At 45.3% G+C, this 26,108-nt stretch overlaps 1 protein-coding gene, 1 long non-coding RNA gene and 1 other non-coding gene across 4 annotated transcripts; 1 reads left to right on the top strand and 2 right to left on the bottom strand.

Annotated features, from left to right (window-relative positions):
- Positions 1-1,304: 1,304 nt before the first annotated feature.
- Positions 1,305-9,134, bottom strand: LOC128567198 (uncharacterized). Its single transcript, XR_008374819.1, has 3 exons — positions 8,755-9,134; positions 3,695-3,824; positions 1,305-3,596 (listed from the first exon to the last, which is right to left on the bottom strand). It is a non-coding gene; the product is annotated as an uncharacterized LOC128567198 (long non-coding RNA).
- A 634-nt stretch (positions 9,135-9,768) lies between these two features.
- Positions 9,769-24,177, top strand: CBR3 (carbonyl reductase 3). Of its 2 annotated transcripts, XM_053564205.1 has the most exons (3): positions 9,820-10,255; positions 12,017-12,124; positions 23,687-24,177. In XM_053564205.1, the coding sequence occupies exons 1-3, from the start codon at positions 9,967-9,969 to the stop codon at positions 24,121-24,123; spliced, it is 834 nt and encodes a 277-aa protein (XP_053420180.1). In that variant the 5' UTR covers positions 9,820-9,966; the 3' UTR covers positions 24,124-24,177. The 2 variants fall into 2 exon arrangements, with proteins under 2 accessions (XP_053420181.1, XP_053420180.1); XM_053564206.1 differs by lacking the exon at positions 12,017-12,124 and having other exon boundaries at positions 9,769-10,255.
- LOC128568252 (U6 spliceosomal RNA) lies at positions 13,718-13,824 on the bottom strand. The gene has a single exon (XR_008375071.1). It is a non-coding gene; the product is annotated as a U6 spliceosomal RNA (small nuclear RNA).
- Positions 24,178-26,108: the final 1,931 nt, after the last annotated feature.

The following is a 26,108-nucleotide window of genomic DNA, read 5'->3' as shown; positions in this document are numbered from 1 at the left end:
TGGTACCAGGGACACGTTTCATAGAAGACAATTTTTCCAAGGACCAGCCTGAGGTGGATGATTTAGTTATGTCTGCAAGCAATCGATTTACTACGGTTTCTGTTCAATCAAACCTTTGTGCTAATGATAACCTGTGTGTGCAGCTGCTCCCCAGCACTAGCATCACCACCTCAGCTCCACCTCAGACCAAGGGCGTGAGATTCTCCTGAGGAGCACAACCTAGATCTTTCATGTGTGTGCTTTACAGAAGGATCTCACTCCTGTGGGAATCTAAAGCTGCGCTGACCTGACAGGAGCTGGAGCTCAGGTGGTCATGCGAGCGATAAGGAGCGACTGTAAATACAGATGAAGCTTCACCACTTTGCCCACCACTCACCTCCTGTTGTGTGGCCAGGCCACAGACGGGTATGCAGCCCCTGAGCTAGGGACTGCAGCTCTATCATGTGCCTGTGAATTTCTTAGGCTTTCAGCCTTACAGTGATATCTACTATGGTTTTGTTTGTTTGTTTGTTTAGAGTCTCACTTTGTCACCCTCAGTACAGTACTGTGGCATCACTGCTCACAGCAACCTCCAGCTCTTGGGCTTAGGCAATTCTCTTGCCTCAGCCTCCCGAGTAGCTGGGACTACAGGCGCCCGCCACAATGCCTGGTTATTTTTTGTTGCAGTTCGGCCAGGGCGGGGTTTGAACCCACCACCCTCGGTATATGGGGCCAGCGCCCTACTCACTGAGCCACAGGCACCACCCTCTACTATAGGTTTTATCCCCCATGAAATTGACTGTCATCTCACGAATCTACAAATTTATCTACTTTTCCACAACTTTATCACGCAGTATCTATGTTGATTCTGCACTTTCCAGAGCAGACTCATGTATAGATCAGTGGCTTTCCTCTTCCTTTTTCTGGATGTACCGTATTGTTGACCTCTCATTGAGCACACAGGCAACAACACTAGAACTCATGTCTGAAATGAAACTTATCTAAGGGACACATAGCCTTCTTGTGCTTAGGAACACAAGATAGGACTTCAGCACTATGCCTGAGGCCATTTTGGACAGCAGAATCACCAACAAAAGACCCAGAAATGTAAAAAGCATGGCACTAAACCACAAAAATGACACTTGTTCACAATGTGAGAGCTGAAACAAGAAGGCAGAGTAGAGCATCACCCTGTTTGACTTCAGCTTGGGAACTCGTGTGATGGGTGAGAAATTGTTTTGACACTCTGTGCATATCTGAATGATAGTGAAAGTACTGTAAACATTGATTTTGGAATTACCAATAAATTTTAATGAGTAGGCAAATTCACAAATATGGAGTCCATGACTAAGGAGGGCTGATCGGAGATGCAATTCCTGCTCAAGATGTATTTTGAGAGCCACATGTGACGGTTCACGCCTATAATCCCAGCCACTAATAAGCATAAGGCTGGAGAATTGCTTGAGGCCCAGAGTTTGAGACTAGCCAGGGCAATATAGCAAGACCCCAGCCCCTAGAAATCAGGAAAAATTTAGCCAGGGGTGGTGGCATATGCCTTTTGTCACAGGTACTCAGGAGGCTAATGCCGGAAAGAGGATGGCTTGGTCCCAGGGGATCAAGGTTGCAGTGAGCCATGATTTTGTCACTGCACTCCAGCCTGGGTGACAGCCAGACATTGTTTTTTATTAAAAAAAAAAAAAAGGTTGACTCTTTAAAGACAATCTCTTCAAATATTTTGTCAAGTTACCATTGATTAGAAAATTTGTTTGCATAAGTAGGTGGTAATATGCAGGAGACTGTTCATCTCTATTTTCCAAATATGTTGTATTACCATTATCTAGACTTCAGATCATTTGTTCCTATGAATGAGTTAAAGATATTAATCTATTTTTTAACTCTAGTAGCTTTTCTTTTCATCTATTTTCTTTATGTCAAATTAGTATTTTCTTGTGACATTGCAAATGAATTTTATTTAAAATTTTTTTTTCTCTGAGATGGGCAGTCTTGCTGTGTTGTTCAGACTAGAGTGCAGTGGCATCATAGTTCACTGTAACCTTGAACTCCTGGGCTTAAGCAATCCTCCTGCTTCAACCTCCCAAGTAGCTGGGACTATAAGTATGTGCTACCACGATCCGCTCGTTTTTCTATTTTTTTTTTTTTTAAGAGATGGGGACTGACTTTTGCTCAGATAGGTCTCAAACTCCTCACCTCAAGGGCTCCTCTGCCTTGGCCTCCCAAAGTGCTAGGATTACAGGCATGAGCCACTGCACCCACCCTGCAAATGAATCTTAAATTAAATCAAATTTTTTCCATTTCAGATCAACACTACTCCCCTCCCCAAAAAATTGAGGCATAAATGTAATCATAGCTAATTTTAACTTTTGTGATTAGCCCATTAAAGTAAAAAACAGGTAAAACTAGTTTTAACATACAGCAGATGCTCCATAGTTGACCACCTCCCTACACTCACCACCTCTTTAAATTGACCTGACTTTCAGACTGGACATGCACCACATGTACACATCAGCACAGCAGGCCTAGTGCCTCTGTTGACCATCTCTGTATGCTGGCCAGCTTGTTACAATCCTTTGGGCGGCCAATTTACAAAGGTTCCTACTGTGTTTCATTTCACCCAACATAAAACATTACCCTTGTGAAATGTAATCAGTATGAAAATACTATTGAGATAATGAACAATTTTTTATACAAAGTCTTTAGGTTAATTTTGGCCCCAGAGTCTTTGAAATTTCATGCTTAGGAGATCTTACAAACAGGCACATGTCATTTGGTCTGGTTACATTAAGTGCTCAGTAGTCAGCCACATGTGGTCTGTGGCTACCAAATTAGATAGAGTTTTCTTTCAAAATACTCAATCCATTCCTCAAGTATGTCTAGATATTATTCTACTACCATATAATACTTTTTTAGAATTCAATTTATAATACTGACTAGTAGTTACTTAGAAACAATTCTTAAACTCATTTTTCCAAAATTGAATTTTTGCTTTGGATGCATAAACTTTTTCAACATATACTTGAATATGTTACATACATAGAAGATACATCTCCCATGCTCCATGCAATATTCTTTACATTCAGATATTCAAATGCCAGTTAAAAAAAAAAACAGAGCTGATCTAATCTTTACCAGATTGCCTAATGAATAATTCAAGTTGTTTATTTACTGACTGACTTACTTACATAGAGACAGAGTCTTGCTTTGCCACCTGGGCTAGAGTGCCATGGCCTCAGGTTAGCTGACAGCAACTTCAAACTCCTGGGCTCAAGAGATCCTCCCGCCTCAGCCTCCAGAGTAGCTAGGACTACAGGCACAGGCCAGGATGCCTGTCTATTTTTTCTGGGGTCTGACTCTTGCTCTGGCTGGGTTAGAACTATTTTTCATATTACATAGTTAGATACTTTCCAGACAGCCCTCAATCAATTAAGATAAAGTTATGCTGGAGTAGGGAGGGCCCTGAATCCAGTGACTAGTGTCTATATGAGAAGACTCGCAGATGCACAGCAGAGGAGCAGCTGTGGATTGCAGGAAAAACCCAGAGCTTTCAGATTGTGTATGGCCCTGCTGACGCCTTGATTTCGGATTTCTGGCTTCCAGATCTGTAAGAGAATGAGTTTCTGTCAGTTTAATTTCGCCTGCGCGGTGGAATTTTGCGGGGCAGCCCTAGGGAACGGATGCATGGCGTGCAGCCACTTACCACTAGAGGGCACTCTCTGGCAGCAAGTACTCGGTACAAACCAGGGAAGAATCACTGGAGTTTACGGAGAAATCCATACAAATAGTGTTCAAATCGTTTCAACAACAGCAAACAGGTTATAATTTGCCACCTTAAAAAAACTAAAACAAGTGACACGATTGTAAGAGGGACTTTACCTAACAAATGCAATCAGTGTAACCTGGTTTCTTGTACCCTCAATGAGTCCCCAACAATTTAAAAAAAAAAAAAATTAAAACAAGTATCATATTGCTGAATAACGTGCAACCTTTGCAGCAACGTGGCTGGCTGGCCCTTATAAAGAATATCCGCGTCCTGCCTGCCGTCTCCCAGGCGGGAGGGTTTCCGTGGGATAAATCCCCCAACAATTCCCCTTCAGGAAGAGATGCGCGTCTTCCATTTCAGTAGACACCGCCTGATCGCTCTCCAAGCAGCTCGTACATTACACTTACCGAAAACATCCCAGCCCTGGCGATACTCTGCCAGGAAGAAAAACAGGCTTTAAAACAAGCAGTGATGCGGGTCCTAAGGCCAAGGCCAAGGGCATTCGACCCCCGTTTCCCAGCTCAGGTGCTTCACCAGCGTCCTGGGGCCTCTGCCCCAGCCTGGCAAGGATGTGGCGGATTCCGTTCTGGGAGCCCAGCCTTGCAAACATCGCACACCAAGTGTTTCCAACCACATCTGCAGGGAGAGTATCTTCCACGTCAGCAGTGCTTACAACAAGCAGCACCCTTTTCTCCAACTCACTCTCAATATAGAGACCAGAACCCAATTCCAGGGTACCAAAGAGACAGCCACATGGCGACCTCAACTATAGCCATCACCTACCTGCTGCCCTGCCTGGGCCAGCCCTGCTGGGACCTGGGATAACCCCGTCCTCAGTGATCAGGCACGGAACACGCAGGACATGAGGCTACAGCTGAGGGAGGTGGCACCACAGGATCTGCCTTCTCCCACCTCCTCCCTGGGCACTCACAGCCCCATCGTTGGGACTCTAAAATCACCTCATGACCCACCCGTGGGAAGGGCAGAGAGTGAGGAACCGGGGATGGAGAAGAGGAGGTGGGGAGTTAACCAAGCTGTTTGTTGCCTTCTTTGACTCAGGAACCTGAGCTTAATCTTGCTTCCAGAAAGACAATGGCCCCAGACCTGCCCAGACCTGCCCTCTGCAACCCAGAGTCCTTAGAACATGACAGGTGACAGCTGAGCTTCCTCTGAGGTGAAGCTTCAAACAGGTCCTTCTGGCCTCCCACCTCTGCCCACATTATCTGCCTTGGCACATAAATTCTAGCAGAGTCATGACTCTGCCTACCTTGACTTCTGTCATTCAGGACAACAAATGGCTGGAAACAAATGAGCACATTGGTTTTAGAGGGTTGTCTGCCTTCCTTTGCTAAAGAATATAATAATAGGGCAGCGCCTGTGGCTCAGTGAGTAGGGCGCCGGCCCCATATGCCGAGGGTGGTGGGTTCAAACCCAGCCCCGGCCAAACTGCAACAAAAAAATAGCCGGGTGCTGTGGCGGGCACCTGTAGTCCCAGCTGCTCGGGAGGCTGAGGCAAGAGAATCGCTTAAGCCCAGGAGCTGGAGGTTGCTGTGAGCTGTGTGATGCCACGGCACTCTACCAAGGGCCTTAAAGTGAGACTATGTCTCTACAAAAAAAAAAAAAAAAAAGAATATAATAATAGCAAACATTCAAATGGTGTTACCATTGTCAGTGCTGCTCTAAGCGCTTACATCAATCAGTAGGCACTATAATTATTCCCATCTTACAGAAAAGCAAACTGAGGCACTAAGAAATTCAGAATGTTGCCCAAGATCACACAGTAACCAGCAGAGCTGGAGCTTTGCAGCAGGTAGCCCTCCCCACCACTACCTGTTCACTGCTGGCCTTGCCTGGCACCCAGAGGTGCTCACATGATTACTGCGTGCATGCCGTGGACACGCAGCCCCTCAGACCTTAACAGGCCTTTTGAAGAGGAAGAATCCTGGACATATATTCCTGGCAAAGCCTTTAGCTCTGGCACTAATGATTCAGGAAACAAAAAGAGATAATGGCTTCACTAAGTGAGAGCAAAGCCAGTTAGAAAAGAATCACAGCAATAAAAATGGCCAGAAGCCATAACTCTTCTGAATGTGTGTACACAGCGGTGTAGGTGGCAGGGTTTGCGTCAGGCACTGGGACCTGCTGTCACTTCTGCTCTCGCTTGACACAGGTCCAGCTCGCACAGAGTTTTCAGGGGACAGATGATGTGAGGCGTTTTTTCTCTTTTGAATTCATTCCACCTTAATCCTCAGGAATACATCAAAATTTCAAATTTTTCATTTCAGTCCTTTTCATAAAAGATTTGCTCACAATGCCAACCCGTGGTGCAATCCTGTGCATGCTAGAGCTGTTTGAATCCTCCTTTAGCCATGGTCATTTTCTATGGAAGCTGTCACAGGAGACCACAAACTTCATGGCTTAAGACAAAGCAAATGTATTACCTTACAGTACAGAAGTCTTAAAGTCAAGATATCCAAGCTGTGTTCCTTCCGCTACCCCTCGGGAAAGGCCCCTTTGCTGTCTTGTGTACCTTCTAGAAGCTGCTTGGGTTCCATGGCTCACAGCCCCTTCCTCCATCTTCCGGCATCTCTCATATCTTCCTCTCTAACCCTTTGCCCTCTCTCCTCCCTTATGGTTACACTGGACCTGTAACTGAGGACACTGTCCCCACATCAGGATCCTTTATCACCTCTGCAAACCCTTTTGCCATGTACGGCAACATTCCAAGTGGTCCTCTTGAAGGAGGGAAGATACCCTGGGCCCTTTCCAAACTCTTACATCCTTTTTTCTCTTTCAAATAGCCCCGGCTCTTTTCCAGTTAACTTTTCCAATTAACTGTCTCACTATACCCAATGCTCTCATACTTTGCGGCCCATTGGACTCACCTGGACAGCTTTTAAAACTCCCAGTGCCAGGTGGCGCCTGTGGCTCAAGGAGTAGGGTGCCAGTCCCATATGCTGGAGGTGGCTGGTTCAAACCCAGCCCTGGCCAAAAACCAAAAAAAAAACTCCCAGTGCTTGGGCCACACCCAAGATGGGTCACAGCACATTCTGGGGATGAGAGTGAGATATCAGCACTGTTAAAATATATATTTTTCTCCAAGGAGTCCAATATGCACAATTTGGGAACCGCTACTATGATCAACAGAATTTCCCAAAATGATGACCCCTTCACTGATGGGTGTGAGCAGAGAGGGGGCCCATTGTCTCCAGGTGTCAGGTGCTGACTGTGCTAACTCCAGGACCCTTGCCCTGGGCAATTAATTACCTCTCCATCAGGCCTACTGCCCTCCAGAACCGGTGTCCTCAAACTGCGGCCCACGGGCCACATGAAGCGGTGTGAATTGTATTTGTTCCCGTTTTGTTTTTTACTTCAAAATAAGGTATGTGCAGTGTGCATAGGAATTTGTTCACAGTTTTTTTTTTTTTAAACTATAGTCCGGCCCTGCAACGGTCTGAGGGACAGTGAATTGGCCCCCTGTTTAAAAAGTTTGAGGATGCCTGCTCCAGACAGTCATGTCCTTTCTTCTGTCCCCAGAGGCCAGTCTTCCTCTCCTGACAAACACCCTCCACTCTGTCCTATGAGTCGGGCTAACCCCAACCCTCACACTTAGCCACAGCACTGTCACCTGCACTAGCTGCTTGGGAAAATCACAGGTGGCTGACCCAGCCCTCCTGATCTTAATGACTGTAGATCCCTGACTCAACCAGTGCTGCCTAATTCTCTAATAACTTCACTTTCCCCATCTGCAAAGTGGTTATTCTTTCCTCACATCTCCCAAAGGAATCCCTTTCAGTGATGATCTCAAACCTCTCACCCTTCAGAGAGGTAATAGTTGCCCTCAAGTCCTTAGTTTCTCTAATATACTTGCATCTAAGCCCACATACTCCGCCTTCTCTGCCATCACCAGAAAAGAGGTGTGCTGATTCCACACTTCACCCCACCTGAGTCCTTGGTGTTCCCACACATTTTGTTCTTCCCATTACTTCCCTCTCTCCTTGAATTGTTACCTGCCTGAGATTATTACATAAGAACACACTGTCATATCTCTCCAGCTTTTGAAACTCTGTAAAAAGGAAAAGGAGTTAAGTCAGACCAAGAAGTTCCCCAAACAACAGTGGAATTAAGTTAGAGATCAATACTGGACAGATAGCTAGGAAATCCCCAAATAATTTGGAAACGAAAAAACCATACTTCTAAATACCCTTGGTTAAAGAAGATATCAAAATGTAAATTATATATTATTTTGATTTGAATGAAAGTGAAAACACAACATCTAAAGTAGTGCTCAGAGGGAAATTTATGCCATTTACCACCCACGTTAGGAAAGAACTGTCTCAGATCAATGCCTTCTGCTTCCATGGTAAGAATCTAGAAAAAGAGCAAATAAAATCCAAAGTGAGCAGAGCAAAGGAAATAAAGATCAGAACAGAAATCAACATAACTGGGGGGTGGGGAGAAGAGGAAAAGATCAATATTACCCAAAACTAGTTCCTTGAGAAAAAACAAAATCATTTATAAGCCTCTAACCGGGCAGATCAGGAAGAAAAAACAAAAGACAAACTACTGGGCGGTGCCTGCCCCATTTACCGAGGGTGGTGGGTTCGAACTCAGCCCCTCCAAACTGCAACAACAACAAAACAATAGCCGGGCGTTGGGAGGCTGAGACAAGAGAATCGCCTAAGCCCAAGAGCTGGAGGTTGCTGTGAGCTGTGACACTACAGTGCTCTATTGAGGGTGACAAAGTAAAACTCTGTCTCTTAAAAAAAAAAAAAAACAACTACTGATATCGGGAATGAAAGATGAGGCATCATTACCAATGTTAAAAGGACAGTGAGGGTATATTTTGAACTTGTGTCAATAGGATTAACAACTTAGATGAAATACATATATAAGAAAAACAAATCACAATCAAGAAGAAATAGAAAGCCTGATGTCCTCTCTATTTTTAAAACAGGGTTCCAAATAATCTTAAGGGAAAAAAAAGAATGACATACCGGTAGAGGCACAGTGGGAGATCACAGCAGGTGTCCACCTTCCCGACCTCCCATGTGCACTTGAAAGAGAAAACTGAGCTCCAGGTAACAGAGGCACAGTTGGGTCAGCTAGGTCTGCTTGGGAAAAGCTGAGTCATGAGAAGATCACAGTTCTCCCCAAATCTGAGTCACTAATCACACTCCCATTACACTGAAAATGGGTGGAGTTCAAATTTGGGGCCCACACCTTGACACTCGGACTTTATTCATGGGAACACACATCTCACTGGTAAAAAAGATACACAGGTCAACCAGGGGTCCTCAAACAACGGCCCTCAGGCCACATGAGGTGGTGTGATTATATTTGTTCCCGTTTTGTTTTTTTACTTCAAAATAAGATATGTGCAGTATGCATAGGAATTTGTTCAGTTTTTTTTTTTAAACTATAGTCGGCCCTCCAACAGTCTGAGGGACAGTGAACTGGCCCCCTGTTTAAAAAGTTTGAAGACTGAAGAGATCCGTCCTCGGTGGACAAGCTTAAATGCAGATTCTCTCAGCACTTGTAGGAGTAATATAAGGATTAAATTTAAAATTCCCATTGAAGGGTTTGGCCGCAGTAAACATTTCCTCCTGCGTGGGAGCGCACTGGGAATTAGAGCATGTAGCCTTCCCGCACCTGTTAAATCTGCTCACTGGACATTTCAAGTTCAATTTCTCTTAAGCAAGCGAAGGGGTCTATGTCCAGCGAAACAGTTACTGTGTCTAAGAAATTTCACTTCATCTTAGGGAAAAATAAACGTCCGCATTTTGGAGTGGACGATGGGCGCACGCCCAGCACAATTACTCAGCGCTTGTCTTCTTCCCTTTCGGTTTCGCCCCAAATAATTTCTGTCTTCCCACTGCGGTGAATCTGGAGCCCTCCACTGACCCATCATAGTGGGTGCGGCTTTGGGGGAGCAGCGCTCCCTGGGCCCAGACCCTGGATCCAAAAAACAGCTCAGCGCCGGCCAAGGGCAGACCCGGAGCTGGGGCGTTACCAAACCTGCGGGAACAGACGGCCCCTCCTCTCAGGGGAGGGACCGCGGCCCCGACCCTGTTGTCTAGGACTCGCTAGATCTCACAACTTAGCCCTCGCGGCCACTCTGCCTCTGGCCCAGCTCCGCGGTGCGCGCCCCGGGTGGTCCAAAGCCGGGCGAGTTCTCCAGGCAGGCGTCCCGCGCGCTCCGCTCAGCCATGTCGTCCTGCAGCCGCGTGGCGCTGGTGACCGGGGCCAACAAGGGCATCGGCTTGGCCATCGCGCGCGACCTGTGCCGCCAGTTCTCGGGGGACGTGGTGCTCACGGCGCGGGACGCAGCGCGGGGCCAGGCGGCTGTGCAGCAGCTGCAGGCCGAGGGCCTGAGCCCGCGCTTCCACCAGCTGGACATTGACAACCCGCAGAGCGTCCGCGCCCTGCGCGACTTCCTGCGCAGAGAGTACGGGGGGCTCAACGTGCTGGTCAACAACGCGGGCATCGCCTTCAAGGGTAGGAGCGGGGCTCGGGGCAAGGGGGTTCCGGGGGCGCTCCGAAGGTGCGGGGCAGAGAGCTGCGGGCTCCTCACCCACCCACGTGAGTGATCGGGGAGGGCGGGCCGGCCCCTTGGGAGCGCTGGGCTCCGGCTTCCCACAGCGGGGTTTCCCTTTCCGTGATTCGCGGAGCTCTGGGCGGGCCCGGCTGCAGACACCGCGCGCCCCGCCCGCCCGCCGGCCTGTGCCGGCCTGTGCGCCACCCCGCCCTCCCCGAACTGTCAGCTGCTGCGATTTGCAAGAAAACTGGCCTCCTGGGAGGAGGCCACGCCCTGCCAAACTCCTCAGCTTTTTGTCCCAGGCAAGAAACATTTTCTCTGTGAGGGTCTCCCAGCATCCTCTGAGCGTTCACTTTCCTTGAAAGGGCGCATTCATAGATGCCAGGAGGATTTGCTGGCGAAAGGAAATGAATCGCTAGAACTCGATTGGCGCGCTCTTGGGCTTTAGCGGACTTCGTAGTCTTCTTAATGGAGAGCTTTAATAGGCTCTGGCGAAAAGGAAGCAAGCCTTAGTTCCCTCCCTGGAGAGCTTATGTTTGTTATGGTACATGTAGGAGTGGTTTTAAGAACATTTTCGGGGCGGGGGGAGGCAATCTAGATTATATTGCTAACTAAATAAATAACTAAAGTTACTCAGCCGCCACGTACTGAGGGCACAAAGAAATAAACTGGCCGACTTCACTTAAAACCCAGTGGGGAAGAAAAGCCTGGAGACAGTCGGAGTAATTACGGAGGATGAAGAGCAGAGGTCTCCAACCGTCCCTTTGGCCCAGGGTCCTTACCCTCCCGGTGGATGGAGACCCGAACTTCCCGCCGGCACCGGCAGCTCACCCAGCCGGCTTTCCGGGAGCTGGGGAGGGGGGCGTAAGTGTGGGCTTGCGCCCATTGCAGCAATCCTCAGCTATTAGCTAAGGGATTTGTGAGTAAATAGCCAGTTTCCTGGACGTCAGGTGCAGGGACTTTCTTGCCTTTCAAAGTGTGGAAAATGGACTAGCCACAACTGCAAACCTGGGCAAACCTTGGTGCCCTTCTACCCTTGGCAGAATCTCAGGCCTTACTGAATCAAAATACTACATGCAGGCGGCACCCACAGTTCAGTGGGTAGAGCGTCCGCCACATACACCCAGGCTGGCCGGTTCCAACCCAGCCCAGGCCAGTTAAAACAACAATGACAACTGCAACAACAACAAAATAGGCAGGCGTTGTAGTGGGCGCCTGTAGTCCCAGGTACTTGGGAGGCTGAGGCAAGAGAATCGCTTAAGCTCAAGTGTTTGAGGTTCCCATGAGCTGTGATGCCATGGCACTCTAGCTAGGGCGACAGCTTGAAACTCTGTCTCAAAAAAAAAAAAAAATACTATAGGCATTTTAACAGAATTCCCAGGCACCTCCTATGTGCCTTCAAGTTTCAGAAGCAATGATCAAAGCCAGGTGTCCGCAAAGGGTGGCTGGAGACCAATACCTGTAACACCACCAGGAACTTGTTATGCAAACTCTGGAGCCCCATCCCAGCACCAGAGAGCTGAGTTTGAACAGGCCCTGCAGGTGATTCTGATGCACACTTACGTTTGAAAACCACCAACTTAGGAGTTTAATAATCATTTGAAAATTAGCTTGTTTATTCTCCTTCAATTAGTTGTTATGAGATAGGATCCACTACTTCCTATGAGTTGTGTGTGGGGTGGGGGGACCTATAACTTTTTGTTTCCTGCTCTTTTTAAAAGTTGATGATCCAACACCCTTTGACATTCAAGCTGAGATGACACTGAAGACAAATTTTTTTGCCACCAGAAATGTCTGCACTGAATTACTGCCAATAATGAAACCTCACGGTAAGTCCAGCGTGTACTGTCAGGATGCATGCCTCAGTGAGGAGTAAGCCACATGCTCCCTGAGGGAATCACCCAGAGTTGCTATTTCTCTATAGGGAAAAAAATTAAAAGCTGCCCTTTATTCTTATAGTCTGGTTTCTCATTCAAGCATTTTAGCTTTAGTTTTCAAAGATAAGCATGACACATCACAATGCTATTAGGACTCATGTCATGAACTCAACCCTAGAATGAAAGAATGCTACAGTTCCCCAAAGGTCTCTTGCCCAATCAACCTCAGTGAGTCCTGTAGCACATACCTGACTCGGGTCGGGACCTGGGGCACAGTATCTGTCCTAGCATTATGGGTTTCCTTGGATTCCTTTCTTCTCGAACCAAATTTTGTCAAGCTGATCCTGAAAATCCAAAAGAAATTTTCTTTATTAGAAACGATCTTGCTCATTCCCCTAAGTATTCAGTAAGTAATTTTAATTAATTTTCCCTCAAATATTTATCGAGGGCTTACCATATCCCAGCCATTATGCTGAGTTCTGGAAGTGTAATGGTGATAATTGTAGACAGGAACCATCCTGTCCGTGGACCTGAGAGTCTAGTGGGGGAGACAGTCATTAACAAAGATTTAGAGGTGTATGGGCGGCGCCTGTGGCTCAGAGGCTAGGGCTCTGGCCCCATATACCAAGGGTGGTGGGTTAAAACCCGGCCCTGGCCAGACTCAACAACAAAAATAGCCGGGTGTTGTGGACGCCTATAGGCCCAGCTACTCGAGAGGCTGAGGCAAAAGAATCGTTAAGCCCAAGAGTTCGTGATTGCTGTGAGCTGTGATGCCAGAGTGCTCTACCGAGGGTTCTAAAATGAGACTCTATCTCCTTCTTTTTTTGTTTGTTTGTTTGTTTTTAAGACAGAGTCTCACTTTGTGGCCCTCGGTAGAGTGCTGTGGCATCACAGCTCACAGCAACCTCCAACTCTTGGGCTTAAGTGACTCTCTTGCCTCAACCTCCCAAGTAGCTGGGACTACAGGTGCCCACCATGACACCTGCCTATTTTTTGGTTGCGGTTGTCATTGTTGTTTAGCAGGCTCGGGCTGGATTCGAACCTGCCAGCTCTGGTGTATGTGGCTGGTACCCTTAGCCGCTGAGCTACAAGCGCCGAGCCAACTCTGTCTCTTAAAAAAAAAAATAAAAAAGAATCAGAGGTATAAAAAGACAATTGTGGTGGGGGGAGGCAAGGGGAAGGTTTCTGCTTTTCTGAAGATTTTTTTTGTTTTGTTTTGAGACAGAGTCTATGTTGTCCTTGTAGAGTGCTGTGGCGTCAAATCTCACAGCAACCTCAAACTCTTGGGCTTAAGCAATTCTCTTGACTCAGCCTCCCAAGTAGCTAGGACTACAGGCACCTGCCACAACAACCCACTATTTTTTGGTTGTAGTTGTCATTGTTGTTTGGCAGGCCTGGGCTGGGCTCGAACCCGCCAGCGCCAGTGTTTGTGGCCAGCGCTCTAGGCATTGAGCTACAGGCGCCAAGCCTGCTTCTCGGAGGATTTCATTTCCCAAGGAGTTAACTATGATTCTTAGGAACAACTCTAATTCCTTTTTTTTTTTTTTAAATATGGAACGCTTCACGAATTTGCATGTCATCCTTGTGCAGGGGCCATGCACAACTCTGATTCTTATTAGAAATGTGATTTTCTTAATTTAACACCCAAATAAGGATTATCCAATATTTTAACATAAAAAGGTGGCTAGTGAGAGTTGCACTTGTCTTTCTGTACTTCTCTCCACCAGTTCCTTACTGGGATGAGATGGTAAAAAGCCTGCAGGCAGTGCTGCAGGTGCTGGTGGACAGAGCCTTGGGTCCAGATCATAGGTGGTGAGTTTAAATCAAGGGTATGGAGTTTAAAAATGCAAATCTAAGCAAATATAAATGTATATTTTAAAGCTCCCCTTTTTTAACAGAAATGGTGACATTTTAGTATACTACTTGCCACCTTGCTTTTTTCACTTCCCACATCTGGGGCTCTTCCCAGATTTAGACAGAGTCTCACTTTGTCACCCCAGCTAAGAGTGCAGTAGTAATGTCATCATAGCTCATTAGGACATCAAACTCCTGGGTTCAAGTGATCCTCCAGCCTCAGACTCCCGAGTAGCTGGGACTACAGGCATCTGCCACCCCAGCTGGCTAATTTTTCTATTTTTAGTAGAGATGGGACAGTCTTGATGTTGCTTAAGCTGGTCTTGAACTCCTGAGCTCAAGCAATCCTCACACCTTGGCCTCCCAGATTACGTATGGTGAGCCACCATGCCCGGCCTCAAAAACCTTTCCTATTCTTTTTTATGACTGCGTTGTAGGAATGTCTTTTTTTTTTTTTTTCTTTGACCAGGGCTGGGTTTGAACCCACAACCTCCGGCATATGGGACTGGCGCCCTACTCCTTGAGCCACAGGCACCACCTGTCTTTTTTTTTTTTAACAGGGTCTCACTCTGTCACCCAGGCTAGGTGGAGTCATGGGGTTAACATAGCTAACTGCAACTTCAAATTCCTGGGCTCAGGCAATCCTCTTGCCTCAGCCTCCAGAGTAGCTGAGATTACTGGTGTCTATCACCACACCTGGTTAATTATTTTTAACATTTTGTAGACACGAGGAATATGCTATGATGATCAGGCTAGTTTCAAACTCCTGGCCTCAAGTGATCCTCCCACCTCAGCTTCCCACAGTAATAGGATTACAGGCATAATCCCTGATACTTGGTAGAGTATCTTTCTACCAAGCATCAGGAAGCCTTTTCCCTGATGAATTTTAGAATCAGAGAATTTGAGAGGGACAAGGTATTGAAGGAAACTTGTGTTCCAACCTCCACTTTACAGAGATGGAAATGAGGCCCAAAGAAGTGAACACACACATGTAGAAATAGAGCTAGAAATGTATCCAGGTTTCTTGACTTCAGTCAGTCACATTAAGATAAGTATTTTAAAGTAAGAATTATAGCATCAATAGCCAGGTGTTGTGGCAGGCACCTGAGTCCCAGCTACTAGGGAGGCTGAGGCAAGAGTATCGCTTAAGCCCAAGAGCTTGAGGTTGCTGTGAGCTGTGACGCCATGGTATTCTACTTAGGGCAACATAGTGAGCCTCTGTCTCAAAAAAAAAAAAAAAAAAAAAGAATTATAGCATCAAATGGTTGTAAAGCAAGCCATTCTGAAAGCTAATGGAAGGCTTTGGGGAGGGTACGATTAAGCCAGAGGGAGGTAATAACTATGTTAATCAGTTCTCCCTAACATTTTTTCCTAACTAGGGAATCCCTGGTTTACAGCACATTGAGAAAATCTGTGACTTTTCAATAAACCTCACATGTATGCTGAGCATTACGGCCTCTTGATTTGTCGGGCTCACTTTCTCTGTATAGAAGACTAATTTAAAAGACATTCTATTTAGCCGTAAAGCACAACTTTAAAGAAAATCATAGCTGCTCCTCAATTTACAATAGAGTCATAACCTGACAAATCCACTGTAAGTTGAAAATATTTTAAGCAGTAAATGCATTTAAGAGAAGACAGGAGGGTGGTGCCTGTGGCTCAAGGAGTAGGGCGCCGGTCCCATATGCCGGAGGTGGCGGGTTCAAACCCAGCCCCGGCCAAAAGAAAGAAAAAAAAGAGAAGGCAGGAAAAGCCCATGAAGAAGCGGGCGCTTCTCAGCAGCTTTCAAGGAAACACACAATGAGGTGGAGGCGGGGTGAGGCAGAGGATGGTTATGAAGAGGCGGGGTGAGGCAGAGGATGGTTATGAAGCCAAGAACCTGACATGAGTCAGGTCTGACATTCCAACGCCTAGAAAAGTGTCCTTTGTCTGACGAGGAAAGCAAGGTGTGAAAAGAAAAAGCCACCTACATCTGGGTGGCTCTGGAGCTGTACTTTCATGAGACTTGTCTCAACTGTCATTGTTTTTTTTTTTTTTTGTAGAGACAGGGTCTCACTTTATGGCCCTCGGTAGAGTGCTGTGGCCTCACACAGCTCACAGCAACCTCCAACTCCTGGGCTTAAGCGATTCTCTTGCCTCAGCCTCCCGAGCAGCTGGGACTACAGGCGCCCGCCACAACGCCCGGCTATTTTTTGGTTGCAGTTTGGCCGGGGCCGGGTGTGAACCTGCCACCCTCGGTATATGGGGCCGGCACCTTACTGACTGAGCCACAGGTGCCGCCCTCAACTGTCATTGTTTTCTACACTGTCAGATTATTTTGCATGTTTGGGCACTGCTCTTGCAAAATGAACTTTTAATTTTATTTTGTTTTATTTATTTGTTTGTTTTTGAGACAGAGTCTCACTCTATTGCCCTGGGTAGAGTGCCATGGTATCAGAGCTCACAGTAGCCTCAAACTCTTCAGCTGAAGAGATCCTCTTACCTCACCCTCCCAAGTAGCTGGAATTACAGGCAGCCACTGCAATACTTGGCTATTTTTTCTTTTTTTAGTAGAGATGGGGGTCTAGCTCTTACTGAGGCTGGTCTTGAACTCCTGAGCTCAAGCAATCTACTTGTCTCAGCCTCCTGGAGTGCTAGGATTACAGGCATGAGCCACTGAGTCTGGCTCAAAATGAGCTTTTTAGAGAGCCTCCACTCTACGGGATGTTTATAATGTTGCTAATCCAAATTCCTGTCTATTTGGCCTATTAAATTTTGGAACTATTTTTAAATTAATATTGTACACACAACCTACAATTTGTTTACAATAACAGTTGCACAAGATCTCATGTTTTCCACCTTTGAGGTTAGCTCAGGCATTCCCTCTCTTTAGTTACAAATAGTTAAATCCACTTCTTTTCCATGGTCACCTTGTCTTTTGTGATGAACTAACTGTTAGCCCATTATGACAATAAGGCAAGTATTGCAGTTTGAAAGCACATTGCCTTCAATATATTTTATTCTTACAGTGGCGTGCTAAGATTTTAGTAAAAACATTTAGTAAAATAATTGTATAAAATAATAGGGGGTGGTGCCTGTGGCTCAAGGAGTAGGGCGCTGGTCCCACATGCCGGAGGTGGCGGGTTCAAACCCAGCCCCGGCCAAAAACCACAAAAAAAAAAAAAAAAAAAAAACCATTCTGGGCGGCGCCTGTGGCTCAGTGAGTAGGGCGCCGGCCCCATATGCCGAGGGTGGCGGGTTCAAACCCGGCCCCGGATGAACTGCAACCAAAAAATAGCTGGGCGTTGTGGCGGGCGCCTGTAGTCCCAGCTACTTGGGAGGCTGAGGCAAGAGAATCGCTTAAGCCCAGGAGTTGGAGGTTGCTGTGAGCTGTGTGATGCCACGGCACTCAACCCGAGGGGCATAAAGTGACACTCTGTCTCTACAAAAAAATAAATAAATAAAAAATAATAGGTTCACATGTTCCAATGCTTTTTCAAATTTTTAATTTTAAGGCAGTGTAAATTTACAGCTTCCTAAAGAGGATCTGTACGAAGAACTGAGTCTTCCACACTGGCTGGGAATTCCCATTTTAATCTTTCTTTTTTATTATTATTATTAAATCATAGCTGTGTACATTAATGCAATCATGGGACACCATACACTGGTTTTATAGACCGTTTTGACACATTTTCATCACACTGGTTAACATAGCCTTTCTGGCATTTTCTTACTGTGTTAAGACATTTATATTCTACATTTACTAAGTTTCACATGGACCCTTGTAAGATGCACTGCAGGTGTAATCCCACCAATCACCTTCCCTCTGCCCATCCTCCCTCTCCCCCTTCCCCCTTATCCTTAGGTTATAACTGGGTTATAGCCTTCATGTGAAAGCCATAAATTAGTTTCATAGTAGGGCTGAGTACATTGGATACTTTTTCTTCCATTCTTGAGATACTTTCCTAAGAAGAATATGTTCCAGCTCCATCCATGTAAACATGAAAGAGGTAAAGTCTCCATCTTTCTTTAAGGCTGCATAATATTCCATGGGGTACATATATCACAATCTATTAATCCATTCGTGGATCGATGGGCACTTGGGCTTTTTCCATGACTTAGCAATTATGAATTGGGCTGCAATAAACATTCTGGTACAAATATCTTTATTATAATGTGATTTTTGGTCTTCTGGGTATATACCTAGTAGAGGAATTACAGGATTGAATGGCAGATCTGTTTTTAGATCTCTAAGTGTTCTCCAAACATCTTTCCAAAAGGAGTGTATTAATTTGCATTCCCACCAGCAGTGTAGAAGTGTTCCCTTTTCTCCGCATCCACGCCAACATCTCTGGTCTTGGGATTTTGTGATATGGTCTAATCTTACTGGAGTTAGATGATATCTCAAAGTAATTTTGATTTGCATTTCTCTGATGATTAAAGACGGTGAGCATTTTTTCATATGTCTGTAGGCCGTGCGCCTGTCTTCTTCAGAGAAGTTTCTCTTCAAATCCCTTGCCCAGCCTGCGATGGGATCACTGTTCTTTTCTTGCTTATACGTTTGAGTTCTCTGTGGATTCTGGTTATTAAACCTTTGTTGGAGACATAACCTGCAAATATCTTCTCCCATTCTGAGAGCTGTTTGCTTGCTTTACTTACTGTGTTCTTGGCTGTGCAGAAGCTTTTTAGTTTGATCAGGTCCCAGTAGTGTATTTTTGAAGCTGCTTCAATTGCCCGGGGGGTCCTCCTCATAAAATACTCGCCCAGACTGATTTCTTCAAGGGTTTTCCCTGCACTCTCTTCTAGTATTTTTATAGTTTCATGTCTTAAGTTTAAATCTTTAATCCAATGAGAGTCTATCTTAGTTCATGGTGAAAGGTGTGGGTCCAGTTTCAGTCTTCTACAGGTTGCCAGCCACTTCACCCAGCACCATTTGTTAAATACCCTGTTTCCCCGAAAATAAGACAGTGTCTTATTTTAAGGTGTGCTCCCAAAGATGCACTAGGTCTTATTTTCAGGGGATGTCTCATCTTTCCTGTAAGTAGGTCTTATTTTTGGAGGATGTCTTATTTTCGGGGAAACAGGGTAGGGAATCTTTTTCCCACTGAATGTTTCTAATTGGCTTGTCAAAGATCAAATAATGGTAAGTAGCTGGATTCATCTCTTGGTTCTCTATTCTGTTACAGACATCTACTTCTCTGTTTTTGTGCCAGTACCATGCTGTTTTGATCACTATTGATTTATAGTATAGTCTGAGGTCTGGTAGCGTGATTCCTCCTGCTGTGTTTTTATTTCTGAGTAATGTCTTGGCTATTCGAGGTTTTTTCTGATTCCATATAAAATGAAGTATTATTTTTTCAAGATCTTTAAAGTATGACAGTAGAGCTTTAATAGGGATTGTATCCCATTTTAATCTTTCATCTCTGAATCCGAGCCTTGTTGCTACTCTTACATGTAATGGGAAATGTTCCTCTGCTTGTTCCTCAGCAGGAGAAGACTTTTCTGAAGTCACAGCAAGGACTTTTGTTCCATGTGGGAAGACCTGTAATTTAAGTGACTAGATTTTCAATAGAACTTTTTCTTTCTTTTTTTTAAAAAATCAATCACAATCCTTTATTATTATTATTATTATTATTATTGTGTGTGTGTGTGTGTGTGGTTTTTGGCCAGGGCTGGGTTTGAACCCGCCACCTCCAGCATATGGGACCGGCGCCCTACTCCTTGAGCCACAGGCGCCGCTCTCAATAGAACTTTTTCATCTCAAAAGTTTCTTATAAAGAGATATTTGTGATTTTGTAGAAATAAACTCCTGACAAGTAAAAAAAAAAAAAAATGCATCTCATTCACCTAACCTACCAAAATTCACAGCTTAGTCGAGCCTACCTTAAGCGTTGTTAGAACACTTACATTAGCCCAAGTCAGGCAAAATCATCCACCACAAAGTTTGTTTTGTAATTGTTTTGAGTATCTCATATAATTTATTGAATATTGTACTGAAAATGAAAAACAATAGTAGTATGTGTACTCTGAGCACATCATATCACTTTTGCACCATCATAAATTCATTCCAATTTTAGTATATGTGCTGCCAAAGTGAGCACACCATCATCAAATCAAAAATCATAGACAGAAGCATCTGGAATTGGGCACCGTTTGTATTTATTTGGCTTACATAATTGTTCAAGATACTGAACAAATAGGTTTAGCAACTATTATGCCACCAGAGGGAGCTACTTGCCTGATCTTGCTAGAATTAGTCATCAGGTGTCTTGGAACCAGTGGGGCCACCTGGACCTAAGCAGGTGATGGTGGTGGTGTGGGTGCAGCCCTTCTTAGCGCTGTTTGATGAGGCTGGCTGTCACTTTCTGGCCTCGCACCCAGAGGTGTGCCCTCAAATCAGAGGGCACCTCCTTCCTTTAGGATTTTTACTTTCTCAAAGGCATAGCTGTAACTTGTGTTTTCCTTTCTTCCTTCTTTCCCTTTATAATTTAATTCCTTATGACAGCGAAATGGGAATAGATCTGTTTAGAATGTAATGGAGACACATTGTTGCAATATTCCCAGGCAAAATACTGATGTGAATCTAGTCATAAGAAAACCAGACCAAGCTCAGTGCCTGTAGCTGGGAACCTAGGGCGCCGGCCACATACACTGGGGCTGGTGGGTTCAAACCCACCCCAGGCCTGCTAAAAACAATGACAGCTGGGCACTGTGGTGCACGCCTGCAGTCCCAGCTACTTGGGAGGCTAAGGCAGGAGAATCGCTTAAGCCCAAGAGTTGGAGGTTGCTGTCAGGGTAACATAGTGAGACTGTCTTAAAAAAAAAAAAAAGAAGGGGGCGGCGCCTGTGGCTCAGTGAGTAGGGCGCCGGCCCCATATGCCGAGGATGGCGGGTTCAAACCCAGCCCTGGCCAAACTGCAACAAAAAAATAGCCGGGCGTTGTGGCGGGCGCCTGTAGTCCCAGCTGCTCAGGAGGCTGAGGCAAGAGAATCGCGTAAGCCCAGGAGTTAGAGGTTGCTGTGAGCCGTGTGACGCCACGGCACTCTACCCGAGGGCGGTACAGTGAGACTCTGTCTCTACAAAAAATAAATAAATAAATAAATAAATAAAAAAAGAAGGGCGGCGCCTGTGGCTCAGTAGGTAAGGTGCCGGCCCCATATACCGAGGGTGGCGCGTTCAAACCCGGCCTCGGCCAAACTGCAACCAAAAAATAGCCGGGCATTGTGGCGGGTGCCTGTAGTCCCAGCTGCTCGGGAGGCTGAGGCAGGAGAATCGCTTAAGCCCAGGAGTTGGAGGTTGCTGTGAGCTGTGTGAGGCCACGGCACGCTACCGAGGGCCATAAAGTGAGACTGTCTCTACAAAAAAAAAAAATAAATAAATCAGACCAATCTAAATTGAGGGAAATACTACAAAATCATGGTCTAGAATCTTCAAGAAAGGTCACTGTCAATTACTCTAGGTTAAAATAGACTAAAAAGATAAGACAAATGCAATCCATGATTCCACAGTGAACCCTGGATAAAAACAAAAACTATAAAGGAACATTATTAGGACAATTGGAGACATTTGATTATGGATTCTTAGACAATAGTGTTATATAATGGTGTCTTTTTTTTTTGAGACAGAGTCTAACATCGTAGCTCTTGGTAGAGTGCCATGGCATCACAGCTCACAGCAACCTCAAATTCTTAGGCTCAAGCAATTCTCTTGCCTCAGCCTCCCGTGTAGCTGGGACTACAGGTGCCCACCAAAACACCTGGCTATTTTTAGAGATGAGGTCTTGCTCTGGCTCAGGCTGGTCTCAAACCTCTGAGCTCTGGCAATCCACCCAGCTTGGCCTCCCAGAGTGCTAAGATTACAGGTCTGAGCGACCATGGCCTTATAATGGTGTCTTGAGTATGATCACAATTATAGTTATATAGGAGAATGGCCTTGTTTCCATATATATATACAAAGTATTTAAGGTGGAGGAACTCAGCAGAGACAGGGAGAAAGCAAACTCGGCAAAATGTTAACAGTTGGTGAACTGAGGGGAAGAGTATATGAGTGTTTTTAAACTATTCTTGTAACTTCTCTGTAGTTTCAAAATTTTGGAAAATTAAAAGCTTAAAGAGAAGTAACAATACCATTAGAGATCAAATGGTCTATTAACCAAGTGTATGGTGCCCCATGATCATATTGATGTACACAGCTATGATTTAATAAAAAAAATAAATAGGGCGGCGCCTGTGGCTCAGTCGGTAAGGCACCGGCCCCATATACTGAGGGTGGTGGGTTCAAACCCAGCCCCGGCCAAACTGCAACCAAAAAATAGCCAGGCATTGTGGCAGGCGCCTGTAGTCCCAGCTACTCGGGAGGCTGAGGCAAGAGAATCACTTAAGCCCAGGAATTGGAGGTTGCTGTGAGCTGTGTGAGGCCACGGCACTCTACCGAGGGCCATAAAGTGAGACTCTGTCTCTACAAAAAAAAATAAAAATAAAAAATATATATATAAAAAATAAAAAAATACCATTAGAGAGAGAGAGAGAAAGAGAAAGGAAGGAAAGAAATACTGAAGGGTTTTAGGAACTTGAGTGATATGTGAGGTGCTAGTTTTCAAGGACACAGTGATGGTATCAACATCTAGGATTGGGGCCCACAGGAATGTCCCATCCATGGATTTGCCATCCCCTCAATATATGCAATGTGGTGAATGCCATTCAGAAAATGAAATAAAATCTTGTGGCCCTATTGGATGCAAGAATGTGGATTAAGAATAATATATAAGAAAAGAACTCCCCCAAATTGCTGTTTTTTGATCCTAGATGAAATGTACAAATTCATCTTTACTGATTTTTTGGATTTCCACCAATGCTTCAAATAGTTCTTGGCTTGCATATTTGTTTTTATTGGGAATTTTTTCTTCTTTTTCTAAATTTTCTTTTTTGGTAGAGATGGAGGTCTCATTATGTTGTCCAAGTTTGTCTTGAACTCCTGGACTCAAGCCATCTTGCTATTTGGGCCTCCCAAAGTTTTGGGATTATAGGCATGAGCCGCTGTGCCCATCCTCCTCGTTGTCTCTTTAGTAGTTGTGAATCATCATCAACATGAACATTAATTCATAATTTAACACATATAATAAATCTGTTAACTATGGACTAAAAAGTAATGAACTCAAAACCAGCGTGGAGCATCAACCCACTCCACGTGGGGAAGTGTCCATCCTGAAGGGCAGACAAGGGTCCCCAGGTATCACTTGACCCTGGTTTGGGGTACTCAGAGAGAGAGGCAGCTACCTATGGCCCTGGAAAATTGTGCAAACTCAGAAAACGGAGAGCTTTCATTCTCAAGGGAAAGGCACTGATCCTCAGAAAACAGGTTCCTGAGTACTCGGAAGGTGTTAGTAGGAAGGTGGTGGTTTTAGAAACTATCTGGGGAATCCTTCTAGCCCCCAGCCTACCCATCTCCTGGAGAATCTCTGTGGGAAGGGGCCTTGTTACTGATGGAGGGGTGTTCTTTCTTTTAAGTGAACGATGGCTCACCGAAAGGTTAAAACCCAGTGGTGCACAGATTTTATGCCTTCTAGGGTCACTTTTTGTTTTTATCAGCAATTAAACTTCAACTCAATTGCATGTTTGGTATATTCAACCAACGAAGGATTGTTTCTTCGTGACGTGCTTTCGTTTTATTTTTCTATTTCAGGGAGAGTGGTGAATATCAGTAGTTTACAGGGTATAAAAGCTCTTGAAAATTGCAGCGAAGATCTGCAGGAAAAGTTCCGATGTGAAACACTCACAGAAGAGGACCTAGTGGACCTCATGAAAAAGTTTGTGGAGGACACAAAAAATGAGGTGCATGAGAGGGAAGGTTGGCCCGACTCAGCTTATGGGGTGTCCAAGTTGGGGGTCACAGTCTTATCAAGAATCTTGGCCAGGCGGCTGGATGAGAAGAGAAAAGCCGACAGGATTCTGCTGAATGCATGCTGCCCCGGATGGGTGAAGACGGACATGGCTGGAGACTACGGCTCTAGGACTGTGGAAGAAGGGGCTGAGACCCCTGTCTACTTGGCCCTCCTGCCGCCAGACGCAACTGAGCCTCAAGGCCAGCTGGTCCGTGACAAAGTTGTGCAAAACTGGTAAACGTCTGCTTTGGAGCTTAAGGCTTAATAAATGTTGGTGCAACAAATGAATGAATCCTGATGTGGTTTGATTCTTGTCCTTGGGAAGGAATGGCCATTCAAATCTCCCTGGGAGAAAGGTATCTAGTTCTGGAATCTGGAGCTGAATGACTTTGTTATGTCAAGCTGTAATTTATCCTGAGAGGAAAAACACAATCTAACCTTTCAGTGGGCATCTAGATCACCTGTGGTGCTAGTTAGATCCGATTACTGGGTCCAGCTCCAGGGTTTCCAGTTGTGTAGATCTGAGGAGGAACCTAAGACTGCCTATCTAACAAGGTCTCAAGGATGGGGACATTTGTTGTTCCTAGTTTGCTGATTTCGTGTGGATAATGATTTGTCTTGTTTCCTTAGTGCTGCAACTTTCTATTTTTCTTCTTCTTTTTTTTTTTTGAGAGAGAGTCTCACTTTGTCACTCTGGGTAGAATGCAGTGGTGTCATAGCTCACAACAACCTCAAACTCTTGGGCACAAGTGATCCTCTTGCCTGAGCCTCCCCAGTAGCTGGGACTACAGGCTCTTGCCACAACACCCGGCTAAGTTTCTATTTTTACTAGAGACAGGGTCTCGCTCTTACTCAGGCTCAGTGGTTCTCAACCTGTGGGTCGCGACCCACAGGAACTGTATTAAAGAGCCGTGGCATTAGGAAGGTTGAGAACCACTGCTCAGGCTGGTCTTGAACTCCTGAGCTCAGGCAATCCACCCACCTCGACCTCCCAGAGTGCTAGGATTAAAGGTGTGAGCCAGTGCGCCCGACCCAGCTCTACGTCTCATTCTGTCTTGTTATATTTGAGTACCTTTTCATTGGTTCATTTTTTGTTTGTTTGTTTGTTTTTTTCTTTTTTGAGACAGAGTCTCATTCTGTTGCCCTGGCATCATAGCTCACAGCAACCTCAAACTCTTGGGCTAAAGTGATCCTCCAGCCTCACTGGAAGGAACTATAGGCACCTGCCATAACACCCGGCTAGTTTTTCTTTTTTCTTTCTTTCTTTTTTTTTTTTTCAGTAGAGATGGGGTTTGGCTCTTGCTCAGGCTGGTCTAGAACTCCTGAGCTCAGACAATTCACCTGCCCTGGCCTCCCAGAGGGCTAGGATTATAGGCCTGAGCCACCATGCCCGCCTTTTTTATTGGTTCCTGTACTTATGCATGGTTTTCACTGGGACATGGTTTCTTTCATACCAGGTTTTTTGGCTGGGTTTTGGTTCTGTGTTCCTTCCCAGAATGTTTGCAAGGCTGCCCTGCCACCTCTTACATCTTGTTCATGTTTCTGCTCCAGCAACTTTGTCCAGACCATCTCTTTGCACCAACAAAGGCAGATGATTTCTCCTTATCCTGTTCACTCTCCGCTCTGAGCCACTGCTTACATAGTCTCTGACCACAAGTTGAGTCCACATTCCGCCTGCTTTCAAAGGAGTTTGGTTTTCCAAGCAGGGGTCCAGTTATACCCTACAGAAAAAAGACTTGGAGACCATAGGGTATTGTGAAAGAAGAAACGTACTTGTAAAAGCCTGCAAGGGTATCAAGACTGAGAGGAATGGATTGTCAAACAACAAAAATTCAGTGGAATTCCAATTCCATTCCACAATAAAAAAAATACAAACAGAAAAAAATTATAAATTTGCCAAGGTTAGCGACTTTATCGTAAGCTGTTCACAGTGTAAAAGAAACATCACTTGATTATCATATCCACAAAGGTCACACCTGTCTCCTGCCCTCACCGCTGCACACATCACTTGATTATTATATCCACAAAGGTCACAGCTGTCTCTTGCCCTCACCACTGCACACATAAGAGAGAATGCTCTTGCTCTTAGTGCATTAGTGAAGTGTGGAAATGCTCAAGTTTCATTTATTTGGGGGACCAGGCTAAACAGGGTGACCCAGTTATTCCTGGTTCATCACACAGTGCAGGTATTTCCTTGACTCTCTGACTTAAAAGGCAGTACCT

Source organism: Nycticebus coucang, chromosome 16 (assembly GCF_027406575.1).
Source record: "Nycticebus coucang isolate mNycCou1 chromosome 16, mNycCou1.pri, whole genome shotgun sequence".
NCBI classification, from domain to species: Eukaryota; Metazoa; Chordata; class Mammalia; order Primates; family Lorisidae; genus Nycticebus; species Nycticebus coucang.
This window is presented reverse-complemented; position numbering and strand designations above follow the sequence as displayed.